At 40.9% G+C, this 19,339-nt stretch overlaps 1 protein-coding gene across 1 annotated transcript in view; it reads right to left on the reverse strand.

Annotated features, from left to right (window-relative positions):
* UBA6 (ubiquitin like modifier activating enzyme 6) overlaps positions 1–19,339 on the reverse strand; it is a 38,671-nt gene that overhangs the window by 2,997 nt on the left and 16,335 nt on the right. The window contains exons 17-32 of the mRNA XM_064510246.1: positions 17,578–17,658; positions 17,123–17,200; positions 15,545–15,726; positions 14,840–14,945; positions 13,429–13,518; positions 13,235–13,315; positions 12,477–12,605; positions 11,491–11,542; positions 11,322–11,385; positions 10,333–10,402; positions 9,183–9,254; positions 8,124–8,241; positions 4,791–4,984; positions 3,118–3,245; positions 2,191–2,278; positions 1,751–1,845 (exon numbers count right to left, since the gene is read on the reverse strand). Of these exons, the coding sequence (XP_064366316.1) occupies positions 1,751–1,845; positions 2,191–2,278; positions 3,118–3,245; positions 4,791–4,984; positions 8,124–8,241; positions 9,183–9,254; positions 10,333–10,402; positions 11,322–11,385; positions 11,491–11,542; positions 12,477–12,605; positions 13,235–13,315; positions 13,429–13,518; positions 14,840–14,945; positions 15,545–15,726; positions 17,123–17,200; positions 17,578–17,658 (1,628 nt within the window). The remainder of the gene's footprint in view (positions 1–1,750; positions 1,846–2,190; positions 2,279–3,117; positions 3,246–4,790; positions 4,985–8,123; positions 8,242–9,182; positions 9,255–10,332; positions 10,403–11,321; positions 11,386–11,490; positions 11,543–12,476; positions 12,606–13,234; positions 13,316–13,428; positions 13,519–14,839; positions 14,946–15,544; positions 15,727–17,122; positions 17,201–17,577; positions 17,659–19,339) is intronic.

Genomic DNA, 19,339 nt, shown 5'->3' on the forward strand with positions numbered 1-19,339 from the left:
GGTGACCACAACATGAGCTTAAACAATGTAAAGTGTCATGTGTTAGTGCTGCTTCCCCCCCATCACTCCCTGCAGTCTCACTGTTGTAGCATAAGCCTCAAAAGCTACAGCTATTGCTTTGAGGTTGCACAATAAAATACTGTAGTGAAGGACCAATCCACATTACTTTCATTATAGCTCTGGGTGTCTCAGAACTATTTTCCTGCTAATTTGATCTTGCAGCACCATTTCATGAGGCTAGTGCAAATGCTAGGAGGTTTGCGGAACATAGTCATTCAATTCTAGTCCTCAGAAGACACCTTAGAGAAGGATTCCCTTTCTAGGCATGCCTTAGTGCCCAAGACAAACAGGTGCTTTCCCAAAAGTAACTCACTCCCTTGCAAACGCAAAGCATTGTCCTATTCTCAGAAGAGATACTGAGGTCATATCCATTTGTACGAGGAAGCCCGCAGTTACAGAACATGGCAGAAAACTATGTATCTAAAACTTGCTCTTAAGACTCTGCTATAAGTCAATCCTGTAGTTCTGAAAGGAAGACAGTCCTGCAACACTTCTTGTCATACTACAGTGAGAGTAAAGATTTTAAACACCTTAAAAAAAGTAAAAACCACACCACACAAGCAAGACTAGAATTTGCTGTGTAAATATTCTTATAATGGTTCCAGTACTACTTGTAACAGAAACCCCAAGTTGCTGCAGCTACATACAAAGCTTGTTGTGAACTGAGTCTCAGGATAACAGAAAATCCTGATAGTCACAAGAAGGCAGCTTCACACCATGCCTTCAACCTTATTACAGACAGCACTCACTCAACATCATTTATACAGCTGTCCTTGACATCCCTAGCTGAGGCAGGCTATAAATTTACATCTTAGCATTACTATCAGGCACTCTATGGGAAGCACCAACTTAAAGGCTCTTCTCCCACCAAAGCAGCTTGCCCATAAGGCATACTACTTTCCCTGATACTATTCACCAGCAGACTTTTGAAATAGGCTTCACCTGGGGACTGATCAATGCATCTATCTGCTCTAGCAAAGACTCCCTGTGAGCAATGACCAACATACACTTCATAGAATCTGTTATGAACAGAATTTGAACTAAAGAAGTTCAATCATCATATAAGGAAAACTAAAACCAGGTCAGATGCAGCTGTCAATTTGCAAAGGCCTACCAATTAGAAAATATCCCCCTGCCCTCACACCCTACCAGCCCTGCAGTTTGTTATACTCTGATTTCCTCTCAGTGAGCAGTACTGGAAAGCGTTGCAGGCTTCTTCATTTTTGCAAGGGCTCAAGGAATCACTATGTGCTGGACAGACTACTGCAAATCTCAGTCTACAACCAGATACATTAACTCATTCCTGAGTAAGTGTTCTCATGCTTTCACAGTTAAGCCGCTAAATATTACCATTAGTTCTAGGTCTGTTTCAAAAAATTTCAAGGAGACTTCTGCTTGAACCAGGGTGCAAAACAAGTCCTATTCTTTCCCCAAAACTTTCTGCCAAACTTCTCTGGGTATCTCATTCTGGCATTCATCATTGTACAAGTCTCCTGTCCTCACCATAAGAGTTAATTCACTTTTTAAGAAAAAATTATTTTTTTCTTCCTCTCACCCCGTTTTTTTTTTAAAAATAAAAACCACTTTAGGAGAAAACAGTGCTATCAGACTCACAGATTTATGATAGAGCCAATCAACATAACTCGTAGGTGCAGTCACATCCCTGGATCCACTTTTCATTTATACTTACGTCAGCTTTAATCTTTTAATATGACCTGGCATCACAGGAACATACAGCATTTTGACTCCCTGTACAACCATAGTTGGTTCAATTCCATATTTCTCCTGGAATTCACAAATTAAAACTTATTAAAAGAGTATGCCATCTGCATAAGCCAGCAGATCCAATGAGCACTCCTACTACAGCTAGCTACCCAAAAACCACAGGATCCCAACCAGAAAATATGCTAATGCATGGAAGATGACAGTCTATTAAGATACATTTAAATAAATGGAATTACCAAAGAATTTCAAAATTGGCTTGGACATGTTTCCTGAGAGACTTATGCTACCATTCATATTAATTCTTTCTAGAATTATTCTGGTTTCAACAATAACTTTACAAAGGCCTAAACAAAAAAATCCTTCCCTTCGTCTTGTATTAAACAAGTATAATAGATGATATCTTACTCTGACAGCATTTATGAAGTCCAAGAGAGTAAAATCCTCTTTCCCATAAATCGTCCACCTGTCCCAGATCGTAAATGATATCCCATTTCTGTTTTAAAAAGAGAAACAGTGTTACTCTACAGTGTGAACTCAGGCATTTCCTTTAAACATATATTGAAGAATTGCTATCTCTTCTGGTGACTTGCTGTTTTACCTTTAGCAAAAAATCTCCTCCCTCTGCTGCCATTTCTCCTGCCCTTTGATCTGGCTAAGCATAAAACACTTGAAGTTCAAACTCTCAGTAAACACAACCCCAACTGGCAGTGAACTTACTGAGCTTTCAGACCTACTGAAAAATAGGCTTTACATTAAGCAAGATAAAGAACTGTATCCAGTCTGAGCATACAGGATGTTCATTAATAACAGTGTTGCACATCTACCTTGCCTAGACTTTTAGAGCCTAGTAATAAATAGCTTCCACTGAAAACAAAATCAAACCCTTAAAACCACCAGTTTTAAAATCAGGACAGAAGAACGTATGTACGTGCCGCATTTTCCAAACGAGAAGTTCTTGAGCTATGCAGTGCAGGACAACCTTGCTAGTACTAGGAGTATCAGATACACCTTCATATAATAGTATATAGTAAATGTATAATCGAGTTTGATAGCAAGCATTAAGTGATTCATGATCTTGTAGGCTAAAAAAAAAGAAAAAAGAAAATCCAAAATTTGAATATCTATGTATCTATAATGTTTAATTGGAACATGACCATGAACTTGTAGTTGCATCCTATTTCCTCTATATGAGCAAATAAGGCCTAAATATGATTATCTGAAGGCCTTAATACGATTATCTGGGTTTAATACTATACCAACCTTGCACCTGGTATAATGTCACACTAAGGGCCAAACATTGGGTTTCTAGAATACCACCATTGTCCTTCCTACCTTATTTCAGTTCTTCTTACTTCAGCAGTCTCTGTGAAGACTATTATCGGAATGGCTAAGTTCAGAAAACAGTTCTTGTACGCATCAGCTGCATAGCCACCCACAACTTTGATGAGTTCCAGTGCAACCTGCAATAAACACAAATCGGATGCTCCCATGAGACCAAACATGTGACCTAAAGCCTGCGTTATCAATAACACTAATTTAGTTAAGAAGTCACACAACTGCAGGATAAGATGTACGTGACATTGGCCTTTGTCCAGTCAGAGTAAGTAACGTCCACAGATGCTACCCAAATGAGCTACAGAAACCAATAATGTTATTGCAAAATCAAAATATTTCAGTGTGCAAGAAAGCTTCTAATGGAAGACTCTTCCAGATTCTTTCATCAGTGACTAATTCAAGATACCTCCACAAAGTATGTAGTCCTGTTAATGGATGTGAATGTATATGGATATGAACTACCACAGAGTAGATCCTTACCAAACGTGACACAGGCACTCATGAAAATTAATATGAATTGCAGAAAACAAACCAAAATGCCAAGCTCCAACTCCTCTTTCTGGTCAGTGAGTCAGGAATAAACGTATTGTGGGCTTACCACAGCTAGAACCAGTAGCAACACTTTGGACTGGTATATGGGGTGGGGGGAGGAAGGACTGAAGTTTTAGTTTCCATATGGCATGATAACTACTCCTATCACTGAGATACCTCTCGCCTACTACTGATTCTTTGGGGGAAAAAAATCTCCGCTGGCAAACACCACTACATGAATGAAAACTGCGAGACACAAGGGTATTTCAGATTGTCGAGTTCTACACATATATAATGCATATCTTCATATTTGCCCCTTGACTGGAAAGGTACGTGCTGCCTTACACGAAGGGTGCATATATTTTTAAGTAGCAGAATAAAGAACAGTTCCAAGTCTTATGATACTACTTTAATGTGGTTCTGCTATACTCTTAATTCCAGGCTGCTCTCTCATCTTGCAAAGATGGAAACTGGTGGGAAGCATACGCAACACCTGCTAGCGAACAGCTAAGACTGATTAAATACAGCTCTCTTGCCTGTACTACCAAATAAAAGTCTGTGCACAGAATGAGCATAATAAAAACGCAGCTCTTTTTTTCAGGAAGAGCCCTACTCTCCCCTGTTAAAATTCAGAAGTCTTTTCCTAGATCTTTTCCTAGATCAATTCCATTGACCAGGAAGAATTTCCCCGTCGTTCCCTGGCTAAAATTGAAGAGCCTCTTCAGAGGAGAAACATCTGCATTAAAATACTCACTTGCAGGGAATTTTCAGGACACAGAGTTAGCTACAGCTGCATATAGCTTTAAGTGCAGAAGCTACTTATCTCATGTATTCGGTCTCAGAACTCACAGCCATACTAGGCCACAAAAACACTTCTGTTCACCTTTGGCAGCATTCCATATGATTTAGGTGAAAATAACACGTTGTACTGGTAATTATCATCATGGAGTAAATATATCATTGTGATCTTCAATTATTTAAAAAAAACATTTCTTTAATGGGGCTCTGTCAGGATAGCATTAATCCATACACAGACAATTGCTGGTTATAAGCATGGAAAAGTAACAGGAATAAACGTTAATTTCAACATTTTCCCAAAGCTCTTGTAAGACAGCTTCTCAGTACAAAACTGTACTCACCAGCCCTGACACTGCAGCAGTAGCTGTTGCAATTGCAGGAATGATCTTCCCAGCAATACGCTTTGTTTTGAACCGATCTGCCGGTTCAATGTTGTACATCTTGGCTCGCAAGTTTGATGCGGCTGTTATGAAATCTATATGCCCATTACTATCATCATCTTTTTCAAAGGAGATGGGCTTCATCTGCAAGTCACCTACCCATGGAAAAAAGCAAAACTAGTCATCAGAAAACTGAAGGTGTCTTGAACATAAGCCATAGAAAAATAGAATCTTAACAAACTAAAAATTTTAAGTATTGGAACCCGGTACAGGACTTCTAATTTGCTTTTCCATGCTAGAAGGGAAAACACCCCTCCCAATGCCAACGACAACAGTTGTTAGACATGAGTAACAAAAGAGAAATATCAGTGAGGATGTAAGAATTTATTTTCCTTGCAACACCAGGAATAGATTTTGGACTATCCAGTGGATGATTCTTACTCCCTCTACCTCCTTTAGTTCTCTCCTTTGATAATTCCCTCTGTAAGCCTTGTTATTCTGTAACCATTTCATTATGGGCTGAGGCACGTGAACAGAATATTCTCACTGCTGGTTCTTCAGTGGCAAGTTGACCCATGGTAACTAAAAGCCCATGTGCTTTTAGTGTTGGAGAGATGGTTAAGGGTTGGCTCTCTGTGGCTTAAAGTCAAGCTAATCTTTCTCCCCTGTAGTCATGGGCTATGAATGCACCCATGCAGTAGTTGCTCAGGACCTTTTCATGTGGCCAAGTGTTAAGATTGGATTTAAACACCCACATTTTAATATATCTAGAAGATGCTGAAAAAGACCATACTAGCCTTCACAATTAGGACAACTTCAGATTGATTCCTGTAAGAAATAATTCTTAACCTTCTCATATCAGAATTTCTTTCAGTCTGTCTGGGATCTAGTCGGGAATCCCATGGAATAGGGCCCTAGAAGAAAGAGGGGTCCCAGAGAGCTGGTTATATTCAAGGATGGCCTCCTCCAAACTCAAGAGCAGTGCACCCCAGTGAGCAAGAAGTCAAGTAAAGGCAGCAGGAAACCTGCATGGATGAACAAGGAGCTCCTGGCTAAATTCAAACAGAAGAAGGAATACACAGAGGGTGGAAGCCAGGACAGGGCACTTGGGAGGAATATAAGGATGCCATCTGAGTATGCAGGGATGCGACTAGGAAGGGCAAGGCCCATTTGGAGTTGAATCTGGCAAGGGATGTCAAGGACAGCAAGAAGGGCTTCTTCAGATACATCAGTAGCAAAAGGAAGACTAGGGAAAATGTGGGCCTGCTGCTGAATGGGGCAGGGGCCCTGGATACAGAGAAGACAGTTACTGAATGCTGCCTTTGCTTCAGTCTTTACTGCTAAGACCAGCCCTCAGGAATCCCTGACTTTGGAGACCAGGGAGAAAGTCTGGAGAAAGGTACATTTTCCCTTGGTCGAGGAGGATTGGGTTAGAGATCATTTAGGCAAACTGGACATCCACAAGTCCATGGGCCCCAACGGGATGCACCCATGAGTGCTGAAAGAGCTGGCGGATGTCATTGGTAGGCCACTCTCAATCATCTTGGAAAGGACATGGAGAACAGCAGAGGTGCCTGAGGACTGGAAGAAAGCTAATGTCACTCCAGTCTTCAAAAAGGGCAAGGAGGAGGACCCAGGGAACTACAGGCCAATCAGCCTCACCTCAATCCCTGGAAAAGTGATGGAACAGCTCATCCTGGATGCCATTTCTAAGCATGTGAAGGATAAGAAGGTGATCAGAAGGAGTCAGCATGTATTTACCAAGGGGAAATCATGCTTAACCAATCTGATAGCCTTCTACGATGGAATGACTGGCTGGGTAGACGAGGGGAGAGCAGTGGATGTTGTCTACCTTGACTTCAGAAAGGCTTTTGACACTGTATCCCATAACATCCTCATAGGCAAGCTCAGGAAGTGCAGACTAGATGAGTGGACAGTGAGGTGGACTGAGAACCAGCTGAACAGCACAGCTCAGAGGGTTGTGGTCAGTGGTGCAAAGTCTAGCTGGAGGCTTGTAGCTGGCGGTGTCTCCCAGGGGTCAATACTGCGTCCAGTCTTGTTCAACTTATTCATCAATGACCTGGATGAAGGGACAGAGTGCCTCCTCAGCAAGTTTGCTGATGATACAAAACTGAGAGGAGTGGCTGATGCACCAGAGGGCTGTGCTGCCATTCAGAGGGAACTGGAAAGGCTGGAGAGTCGGATGGAGAGAAAACTCCTGAAGTTCAACAAAGGGAAGTGCAGAGTCCTTCACCTAGGGAGGAATAACCTCATGTACCAGTACAGGCTGGGGGGGCTGACCTGCTGCAAAGCAGCTCTGCGGAGAAGGACTTGGGGGTCCCTGGGACTGCAGGTTGACCATAAGCCAGCAAGGCGCCCTTGTGGCTAAGAAGGCCAACAATGTCCTGGGTTGCATTAGGAAGAGCATTGCCAGCAGGTCAAGGGAGGTGATCCTCCCACTCTACTCAGCCCTGGTGAGGCCACACCTGGAGTACTGTGTCTAGTGCTGGGCTCCCCAATACAAGAGAGACATGGAGCTGCTGGAGGGAATCCAGTAGAGGGCTACTAAGATGATTAAGGGACTGCAGCATCTCTCCTCTGAGGAAAGGCTGAGGGAGCTGGGCCTGTTTAGCCTGCAGAAGAGAAAGCTAAGGGGGGGATCTCATCAATGTGTGTAAGTATCTGAAGGGAGGGTGTAAAGAGGATGGGGCCAGACTCCTTTCAGTGGTGCCCGGTGACAGGATGAGAGACAATGGGCACAAAATAAAACACAGAAAGTTCCATCTGAACATAAGTAAAAACTTCTTTACTGTGAGGGTGACTGAGCATTGCAACAGGTTGCCCAGAGAGGTTGTGGAGTCTCCATCCTTGGAGATATTCAAAACCCAACTGGACACAGTCATGGGAAACATGCTCTAGGTGACCCTGCTTGAACAGGGCGATTGGACTAGATGGTCTTCAGAGGTCCCTTCCAACCTCAATCATTCTGTGATTCTGCAAGATCATTCCTCTCCTTAGAGTTCTGTGCCCTGCTGTCTGCTCACAGTCATCATGACTATACCTATGCATAACAGAGAATCCTAAAATTTGCAGGAATCTCAGAAATAAAGCAGCATAGGACAATGTCAAACAATAAGGACAGTTACCTGCATGGTACTCAAGAAAGTTTTAGTAATCAGTTACCTGCTTTTTGCAGAACTACCGAATGACTTTATTCAAAGACTTGAGCTTCCTCCTACTGGCAGTGCAATTGCAAGCCGTTACTAAGCTATAAAGCTAGTTTTCACTACTCACTTTCCAGAGCTTCATTGGATAGTATAGATTTCTCCAGCTGGAAAATAGCATTTCTTTCATCTTCACTGCTGACTGGAATATGATCTGGTTTCCTTGCAGTTTCATCTGTCTGTACAACCTGCAAGTGTACACACTGCTTGAGTAATTAAATATATTATCCTTGTGCAACGCAAAGAGTGAAGCATACTAGACTTGCTGTCTTCCCTGCATTACTATCAACCCTTTCCCTCTAAATATATTCCGCAGTAAAATGCAATAAAATGACAACTGCACAGTTGCTTCAGGTTTAAGACTTTCTTTCCTGATTACAATGCTGTTTAAAAACATCCTCTGGAAGCATGCAATGCAAAACAACTGCATGCAAACAAATTCACAGTCCCCAGGAGTTAGACAAAGAAATACAAGTTAATCTTTGCTGCCAAATATTTTAACCAATTGCAGTTGGATGGGCCAATTGCAATGCCAGGTAAAGAGTCAGAATACTGGTTTTGTTTCATGAGGCAAGCACTCATGAGACAAGCATTAATATTGGGCAAGAAAGTATGAAACTACCCTAGAACAACTTATTTGCTATTTTTAAGTGATGACAAATGCTAGCCACTACACAATAACGTTTGGGGTATTTTGAACTGAATGCTTCAAATACAAACATAAAAGTAATAACACTTCTAATATTTCCTAGAAAGAAATAACGAACTGGCACTGAACAAGGATTATTTTAGAAGTTGCTTTTGAGTTATTTTACTTTCATTAACAACACAACTGTTGTACAGGCCTAGAAAAGCTTTTAGATTTAAAATCACACTTGTACATGGAAAAAGCTAATACAAGAAGTCATTTGCAAGAGACCCCCCAAAAATTCACCTTGTATTTAGCGTCTGGTATATAGATACCTTAGCTGTATAAAGTTAAAGCGATCTTGCATGTCAGATTCCTGTTTCCCCAAGTAACATTTTCATTCATATTTATTTCTGATCAGCATCAATGCAAGAAGTAGTAGGAAGTCTGGGACACTGCATGTGGGCTTTTTTTTTCCTTTAAACTAAATAATTAACTTACTTTATTTGAAGGTCTGAACTCTGGTACCTTTACAGCCAAAGTTATCTTCAAAATAACTTCTTCTGACAAATCCTGTTTTCAAAGAAAAAGAATTTAAATTCTTATCAACTCAGTCCTCCCCACAAAGAGATTCTATGCACAGTAGTATTTCAAATATCCAAACCAAAAAACCCCACAAGTAGTCAAAGGAGGAAAACTTGCATAAAGACTCCTATAGCCATTTTGCTATGAAAAGTAAAAACAGGCAAAACGCAAACGTATCTTTGTATAGAAGGTAAGATTTGTATTTTTATGATTTTGATAGGCATGCATGTAGAAATGGATACTGTAGTTAAAATCAAAAACTTAAGAAAATAGTATCATTCAGCATTTAAATGCAGTTTAAAATGTCTGTATTGCCTTTTGTCCAAGCACCAATACACTGGAATTGAAGGCAACTGGGAAGCTTAAGACAGCTTAACTACTTGTTACCATAGATCTGATTTCTGCAGATATGCCATGAGGGGAGAGGTCACGTTTCTTTTATCTGGTGTTTGTAGCACAGGTGGCAGGGTAGTTGTGCATTCATAGTAATTTTGCTCTGCAACACACAGTAAGTCTGACCAGTCTAGAACCTGTCAGCCTCACTGAACTGCACCTGGATCCATCTCCAACTTGCAACTCCTAAGCACAAATAGGAGAGCGTTCCTCATGACATTATAAGTGGTTCAAGAGATCAGGAGCAAAATCTAAACGTGACTTGCAAGAAGATCCAATTAGAAAAAAAAAAAAAAAAGGTTAACAAGGAAAACAAAGGATAAGCAATGCAGAGACTGTGAGAGTAGTAAAAAATGAAACAAAAAATAATAAAAAGAACTTCAGGATATTTTCTTTCAGTTCAGTTCTTATATTATGCAGCGAATAGATCCATCAAAATAAGAATTTTTGCTTGCTGAATTTATTTAATGTGCTAGTCATTTATTTTCCTCATTAGGAATTCAAGTAAAGACAACTAAGTGCAACAATTGCAGCAGAGCCAGTGCTGAAAGACAGAATACTTTAAGAATCATTTTAATCAGTACTTGGAAAGGACTGTGAACAGGACACTGGACCAAAACTGAAAGTGAACATCCAAGTTATGAGATGGGAACGTTGTTACGATACGGATTACCTTTTCTGTGAAAGGAACGCAGTACACTGTTGCAAAGAGTTTTGCTGCACTCACAATGAAAGCATAGTGCCTGAAGAAAAGAGATGTTTTTTTTTTTTTTTTACTTCGATTGTCCAGATGAAGGTTTGGGATCACATTCAAGCAGGTCTTGAGAAAACACACCAAGAAACACAATTTCTGCCCTTCTGAGCTCAGAGTCCAAAATGGATGACAGTTGTGGAAGGATTCAGAAATCCTCCCCAAAACTAAGCAACCTTTGATGAGTGAAGAGGGATTTAATGCTAGAGAAAACCCTATTTCCTTAACCTCTGCAGTCAAGAAAAGGACTGCAAGCCCTCTCAAGAGATTAGTATGGTCAATATGAAGCTTCACCCCAGAAAGACTTTGGTACTTCCAACAATCTCAGATTTTATACAAACTAAGAATGGGGATGAGTACAGTTTCTCAAGGCAGGCATAGGCATGCAACAGATCAGTGCTTTCAGATGTGTCGATCACATCAAGCTTTTAAATCATCTGTAACACCCAAGCCATCTAGATTAGCCCAAACCATGATGAAGGAGAAATGGCTTCCCACCACTCACTAGGTCATTTTAGGTAGTCAATTTAATTTGGCGTATCCTTTGTTTTATGATGCAGTGGTGGGAGGGGGAGAGAGGAGTGTACAAGGACGACAGCTCAGTAGTTGTGTAGTTGCACTGTAAATTAACAAATTGGCCATTAGCCAATTTCATGTTAGCTACCGGCCAGAACTTCCTGTAACACCCTCCTATCCAATGTTAGTGAAAGTTAAATTACTTGCAGCCAAAGCAAGGCAGTTTACCCAGTCTTCCACAGCATAAGACCGTATGCTAGTCACTACCACCGCGTAGCCAGTCAGCTATCGGTCCAACTTCTAGCGCTACGAAGCCATAGTCTTGCACTCTCTGCTGCCGTGGGATGAGTTTTACAGGATACTCTGAAATGCACCAGTGGCAGTACCGTACTTACAAAGGATCGCTAAATTCAAACTTCACTGGAAAAGGCGGCCTCTTCGGTGACTGCCAGAACAAACCTGGTAAGAAGACAGACTTGAGATGAAATCCTAAGCTATCAGAAACAGTAACACACAGCATACTCCATGAATTCTCAAGAAGCACAAACAGATGCTTGTACTTACTTCCATCTTTTAATCGTGTATCGAGGGGAAATGAATGAAGGAGCTGAAGAGCCTAGAGGAAAAGCAGAGTAGATTTAGTAAATTGTCATACACAGACTGACCTTAAACACTCTAAATTAAGCCTTCTTCTTGGTAACAGTGTGAAATCTTGTTACAGCTTTTAGGACATTCCAATTGCAGAGCTGAAGTCACTTAGAGGGAGGAAAACACAAGACACCTATGTCGAGGTGGAGAGCTCAAAAACGCAAGTACTAATAGACAACAAAGAGTGACTTGTCCCTTCATTCACAGCATGAGGATGACAATGTCACCTCATCTTTCCCATGTTCAAAAAGGTATTTAATCCAACAAGCAAAGTGCTCCCCCACCTCAGCATCAGTTTAGGACAGCTGCATACGAGTTCGCAACTAGAAACACAACGTTTCGTTAATGTGAGAACTACCATCATCAGCAGGGCTTCCATACACATGGATGTGGTACGTTTATTAATACAGAATGTCATGAATGTGTCTTTCCTACACAGCTCCTCCCCTCCCACACAGGCCAGACTTTCAGAACAACTGACAAGTAGACATATTTCAGCCATCCCTTCTGTGATACCTTTGAGAAAAATCAAGGATATCAATATGAGGAGTTAGGTAACAGGAAGTTCCGTGGAAAAAAAGCTATTGTCCTAGGCCAATGAACTCCTTCAGTAAAGACATCTGGAAAAATATAACACCTAGTCAGCCGGAAAAAAAGGCAAAACACCTGCACCAAGACTGCTGAATAGAGCCACTAGGCCCGAGTTAATACACCAGGCTATAAAACTCGACAGTAGAAAGGGGAACAGATGCAGTCTTTCTAAGCCATTATAAAGTGCATTATTTATGTAGACGAGATGAAGCGTGTGCAAAAGACCTGACACCTAATTATCAGTGGTACTAAGTTTTCTAAAAATCCTCATCAACCAAGCGTCATTTCACTTTCAAGTCTTACCTACATACCTTATGGCTAAAATATTTCTCAAATTTTACTCTTGCTAGTTCCACGCACTGAGTCCAGTTCCGGGGTCTCCTACCAAGTGTTTTAATAACATGAAAACAGCCTTCTAAACTTTCTCCTGATTTTATTCTCTAGACACAAACGGAAATAAGAAAATATTAAAACAAACAAGATTCCACACAATCCGTCACACAGTAAACAAGATTTTGCTAAGTTACAGGCAAAATGAAACAAAAACTTATCTGGTAAAATATTAACCTTTATGTGATCCTTTCCACCAGGATTCTCCCAAGTGCTGTGGTCTACTTGTTTCACATTTCCAGTCCTAGTGATGACGAGCCATTAGAGACTCCCAAGGAAAATATAAAGCAATAAAACCTAACATGTCACCTGAAAGTGATTCTTCCCTTGAGTTTTTCCAGTTGGCTGTACATCAGTGTTCAGTGTGATATCCTAGTCCTAGATACTATGTCCTAGTATGCTTGCTGGCAGTGCCTCAGTTTTTCTGGTATTTCTATATGCATGTACAGAAGGCACATAAGCTAGAGAAGCAGTCCACACACAAGACTTTGTCTCTTACTTATTAGACGTGACAGAAATACTGTTACTATGACAGATCAACTAATTACTTTGCCAAATAAGCCTGCAGATTTACTAAGAAAGTCATAAAATAACCCAAATCTCACTGAGCTTAAATTGAAACACATTCCACATAGCTTTAGTTAAAACTCTGTATTTTATCACAGCAACTTACTCCTACCTGTAAAACTTCTTCTGCAGACAAATAGGTTTGCCAAAATTTGTTAAACAAGGAAGGCTTGTGAGAAAATGCACTTTCAAACTAAAAAATAAGAAAAAGAACAAATATGGCATTTTGCAAGAAGCACAACAGAACCCCCACCTTTCCAAATACACAGTAAGTTATGTCAACAGCCAGTATGCTTATTCTCATACCTTATCCCTTGCCCACTGTATCGTATGCTCAATGGCAGCTGGGAAAGACTTCAAGGTGCAAAAAGGTATTTCTTCCTCTGGTGGATCCCGCTATATTTAAGGAAAGTTACATGTAAATACAGGTTTATTAAAGTTTACTGCTAATAAGAGCACCGAGAATTTGTAGATTGTTTAGGTCCGAAATTCCACTGATGTTAAATACAACATGGCATATTTATGAGGTTAATGGACTGCCTTAAAACAAAATTTGGTTTACAAATACTAACATGTCACTTTCTGTTTTTGAAGAACAACCTAAACTCAACATCATTCACTAAAAACCTCAGGGACAGGTAACTGGACGAGTAAAAAGCAAAACTGAACCCTATAACACACACAGTAGAAGTTAGCAGCTAGAGTTTTTCCGAGACGTGCAGCTCATGTTCACATACACTCACAAGGTGAAATACACCCTTTCATTCAAGGCCAGAAACACTTTTTTCTTCGTGGAACCTAACAAGACCATATGGATGCTCAACACCAATGCTCTGTGTCCACATGGCCCCATTTCATGGTGCATTCCTACCTGGAAAAAGTCATCTCACAAGGGCTTAAACAGAGAAATTATACTGCAAGTGTTTGAGGGTTAATTACTTGTTTCCCCATTCTAATAGAACTGGTATGCAGCCTTGGAGAAAAAGGCAGACTAATGCTACCACAGAGTCTTCTGCTTCTCCCACTTCCCCGTGGAGGTGATAACACCCAAGAAAGGAATGAACTGGCAGAAAGTGGGTCTAAGACAGAAACCCATGAGTACAAAACCAGATTTCAATCCCCTAGTAGTGGCTTCTTATTTAGAAGGGAGCTTTTAAGGAAAATAAAAAGTCAATCGCCTGAAAACGCACCAGAACTAGGGCTTTTTCCACCCAAATTCTATTTAATAGCCATTTTCTAACTACGGGATAGGATAGGCTCCTCTAACTCACGATAACAGCCCAAACTTGTTACAGTCAAGCACATGGGTACTGTGAAAAGAGCACTCTTATTTAGCCTTAAGTGGTATTCAAGCAAATAAATAAATAAATGGTGTCATTTCAAGAGTGAGAGTTTTGTTACAAACTTGTTATCTCCCCAACACACACACATTCAAAAGAGAAGTTACCAAGGTTTGTGCTTCATGATTTATATTGCAGTTGGTCTTAATTACTGGCCTAGGTGAAGTCATCAGCTAGGTAGCAGGTATGTTATCTCAAGTCTGCTCATATTTTCCTTCCTCTGAGATTTTCCTCATAAACCAAGGAAATAATTATTTCTAAATGAGGCTGCAACACAGATGGGCCACTTATTTTAGATAGATACATAAAAGATTAAAGAATCAGAGGGTACTGTGGGATTAGCTGCAGAAGGTAACTGATGGTCATAAGATACTTACATGACTGTTATAGGACTCTGTCAGATGAGGCACAATAACTTCCGTGTGTCCTTTAGTTCCCATAGTTCCAGAGTCTATAAGGGGACGCAGGTTTGCTACACAACGACTGACATGGATAGACAAAGACAATCAGGACACAGAGCAATCACTACATTCTTGACTAGTACATCGTACTGTACCAGAATGTAACCAAAAATTAACCTAAGTGCTTTCAGAGGAGTGAAGAGCTTACACCAGAAACAGAAGATGTGAAATAAGGAGAGTTATCTCTAGTTAGATCAAGACACCACTTGGGTCAATCCTATTTTGCATTAGGAGCATTAATAATTCTCTTTAAATTTAAACTTGCCTACTTGTAAAGTCTAAGTATATACTCTTCTGTATAAATGATTCAACCTTAAGACTATCACAATATTTGCCCTCTCAAACAGACTTAGATAGCCCTTCATCTCTAAGAACTCACTCTGAGGCTCTCTGACATGTGAACAGTAGCAGCAGCACAACAGCAGAGTTTGTCTCCACCATGAATACAAACCCCCTCCTTCCCCCAAACTGCTGCCAGCATCCCTGTCAAGGAACAAGATAAATCCAAGAAAATGGCTATCAGATCTCATAAGCACTTGTAATTCAGGAAGATTAAGAATATGAGAGCAGAGTTCAAATAAGAAAGTCAAAAGCAACTCACACTTCCTTTCCAAAACCTACCTATCAATGTATCTTCTTGCTTCAACATTGTCCAAAGCTGTCACAATCACATCTTGCTTGGTATAGAATTCATCACTGTAAGTGTTCTCAGTGGCTGGACAAACTTTATTAATATATGAGTCAATCTTTAAGTAAGGATTGATGTTCAGAGTTGCTTCTGCTGCAGTGTAGCTTTTAGGTTTCTAAAAATATAAACACATATAAAAATATATATGTATGTATGTATAAAAACAATATTCAGGTAGTTAACATCTGGGTCACAGAAGTAGTGCCTTCATTTGCCAATTAGGCAACAATTCACTATCATGAAAATGATGGCATACAAAACAAACAATAAAGGAAATTTTTTAAGTATATACCTCCCTCACAAATAATTCTCTTATTAACCTACTTTAATTTTAATTTAAAAATAGTAGGTCAGATTCCACAAGGAGAAAGTGCTTCACTGGTGCAGCAGAAACCTATCAAGTAACTGAAACAGGTGCTACATGCTGCCTCTCATGCTTTCAAAATGCCACAGGAAGCAGTTCAGGACTGTCAAAGGATAAACCAATTAGTTACTGTGACTATGTCTACACAGCATAGACATCACAAACCTATGAACAACTGCACTGCTGCAATGTATTCCACGCAAAGCCAATTTCTAAAGCTAGACTGGAATAGAGTTCTTAACCTACCTGGTATTTCTAGGCATTTTAAAAGACTATGTTCAAGTATCTAGAGATCAGCACTTAGAACACTGGAACTCAAGACCTTGTGGCTTTCGAAAGCTTGCAGAGTTCACTTTCCATTTATCTACCCATCCAAAATGTAATCTGTTCACAGATTTGCTAGACATAAACAGTAGGCAGAGAATTCAGGTGATGGGTTTTGGGCTGGGGAACCCCATTTCCTGTTGCTGTCCAGATGGATGCTGTCCCAAGTATTGGGATCCTCTTTCTGCTTTTAAAGAATTAACAATTTCTGCATCATCCATTTACTGAATGTACATATTTTTTCCCAAGCTATTTACCTGCTTAATGAAGACTGAACTGAGACAGGATATATTTCTTATCAAGAGCCCATATAAACATGGGATTTAAACTGCAGCTCACCATAATAGACATCCTGGCCCTGGAGGAATCAAAGCTGCAGAACAGTATTTCAGAAAATCTAGGCTTCAGTATCCAGCTAACACTTCGGTAAAGTTCCATTAGTAGTCCTTCTATTGAGGAAATCATTGCCACTGCCATCTTTCCCTCCCCTTGAATTTCAGTGGTCTAATAAAGCATTTCTGGCATATTAATTCATGGCAGCTTCTTATGCAACACAGCATTTTTTATCTGATTCTCTATTTGCAGATGGAAAAGATTTCACTAGTCAAAGACACCAGTACAAACAAAAGTCAGACCAGCCAAGTTTATGCAACCAACACCAGTTGGAAGTGGGATGCCAACATAGTCTAGGTATTGTCTAAAATGATATTGGATTAGAGGCATGAAGCCTTCTCCACACAGAAGTACATATGAGTTGAACTCTCAGTGGAAGCACAGGACAGGGAACAACAGCCCAGAAAAATTATTGGGCATGAAAACCTACCTGTATATGATGAGGTCGAAAAAGAAACTGCCTGTTGAGGTTGGATTTCTCTATCAAGTCTGGATCTGTAATTGTAACCTAAGTCAGAAAGGGCAAAAGCAACAGCTGAAGTTATAACTTAAGCATAGTGTTGAGCAATACTCCTCATGAAATCTATACAGAAACTTGTCAAAATAAAACACTTCTGTTGCCATCCACCGTGGCTAAAACCGCTGCCTACACCAGTGCTGGCTGATTAAAACCTAAGGATAGCAAGGCTGCTACAAGCATATTCTGCTTCTAGTTACACACTTACTCTACTTAATGCTAAAACCATTTTCCCTCTACCAGAACTCAACCTGAAATGAAACTCTAACTTTTAACAACACTTTTTTGTAGTCTCTAAGCATTTAATTATTCTTTGTCACATGACTGTTTCTTGGGCAAAGTGAAGTCAATGGGTGCATGTGACTTACCAATCCTTTGTCTTGCCCAGTACCAACACCAAGAAGTGCAAAGTTTTTTAACATTTCACAGCCTATTGCTCCACAGCCAACCTAGAGAGAGTAACATTTTCAGAGTCAGAAACGTAAGTGAAAACCACTAAGTGAAAGTGACAGAAGCAATCCAGGAGTTTTTGTAAGGTGTTAGGCATAGCTTAACATAGGTCCGGGATGAACTGACCAGAGGTGACACTTCCAGATCTGCTGCTTACAAATGAAGGAGAGCTGGTTAGGAACTAGATGCAGGGTCAAGGAGAGAACTACCAGTAGCTGAGAAGAATCAAACAAGGGACCCCTGGAGAAATCAACACACACAAAAACACAAGACCTGACAGGATGCATCCAAGGGTGCTGAGAGCTGGCCAATGTCATGCAGGCTGCTCTCCATCATCTTTGAAAAGTTGTGGAGGTCAAGGACACCCCCCAGTGACTGGAGAAAGGCAAATGTTACAGCCATCTTCAAGAAGGACAATTTGGGGAACTACAGCCTCATCAGCCTCACATTGGTCCCTTCGACAATCACGGAGCGAGCCCTCTTGGAAGTCGTGTCTGAACACATGATTGAGGAGACGGTGACTGGGAACAGCCAGCATGGATTCACAAATGGTGAACCATACTTGTCAAGCTGATTGCCCTCTATGATAAAATTACTAGATGTTTGGACGAGGGGAAAGAGTGCTACATTATGCACCTTGATTTTGGCAAGGCTTTCAACACAGACCCCCCCCCAGTACCCTTGCATCCAAGCTGGGATGTTATGGTTGAGATTGGTGGGCTAAAAGATGGGTGAAAAACCGGCTGACTCAAAGGGTAGTGGTTTATGATTCATACTCTGCCTGCAAGCTGGTTAGAAGTGAAGTTTCTCAGCAGTTTGTATTGGGATCTATCCTGTTTAATAATTTTATCCTATGTCCTAGAGGAGACTGAATGTGCCCTCATCAAGTTCAGTAATGAAAAAGTTCCCTATCCGGGGAGAGCAGCTGCTTGAGAGCAGGGCTGCCGTTCAGAGGGACCTAAGCAGGCAATGGGAACCCCCTGAAATTCAGGAAGGACCAATGCAGATTCCTGCAGCAGGGATGGAATAAGCCTTTGCTATGGCACAGCCTGGGCAGGCAGTGGTGCTGCTGAGATGGTTTCCTGGCAGACAGCAAACTAAACATCAGACAATGCCCTGGCAGCAACGAAGATGAAGGGCACACTGGGCCGTACTATCAGAGGCATAGACAGTAGATCGAGGGAAGTGATTATTCGCTTTTACTCAGCACTTGTTAGACCATATCTAGAATTCAGCATCCAGTTTTGGGCCCTCCAAATACAAAAAAAGCTGTTGAGAAGTTTGGGCAAACTCAGCGGAAGACCACTAAGACGGTCAGGGGACTGGAGTACTTGCCCTACGAAGAGAGGCTGGGGGAGCTGGGCTTCTTTAACCTGGAAAAGAGAAGGTTTGGGAAGGGACCTAACAGCAGCTTCCCAAAACCCGAGAAGGTTATTGCAAAGACAAAGCCAGGTTCTTTAGAGGTGCACAACAGAAGGACAAGAGACAATGGTCAAAAATTGAAATAGGGAAGGTTCTGACTTAACATACTGAAACATTTTTTCCGCCATGCAAGTAAACAGGCACTGAAACAGGTTGTCCAGAGATGTCATGCAAGCTCTGTCCTTGGATGTTTTCAAGGCCCAACTGGATTCCCAACTATGAAGCTACCTCCAGAATCTAAGCAGGAGAGACTGTGCT

This window comes from Dromaius novaehollandiae, chromosome 4 (genome assembly GCF_036370855.1).
Source record: "Dromaius novaehollandiae isolate bDroNov1 chromosome 4, bDroNov1.hap1, whole genome shotgun sequence".
In the NCBI taxonomy this organism is placed as follows: Eukaryota; Metazoa; Chordata; class Aves; order Casuariiformes; family Dromaiidae; genus Dromaius; species Dromaius novaehollandiae.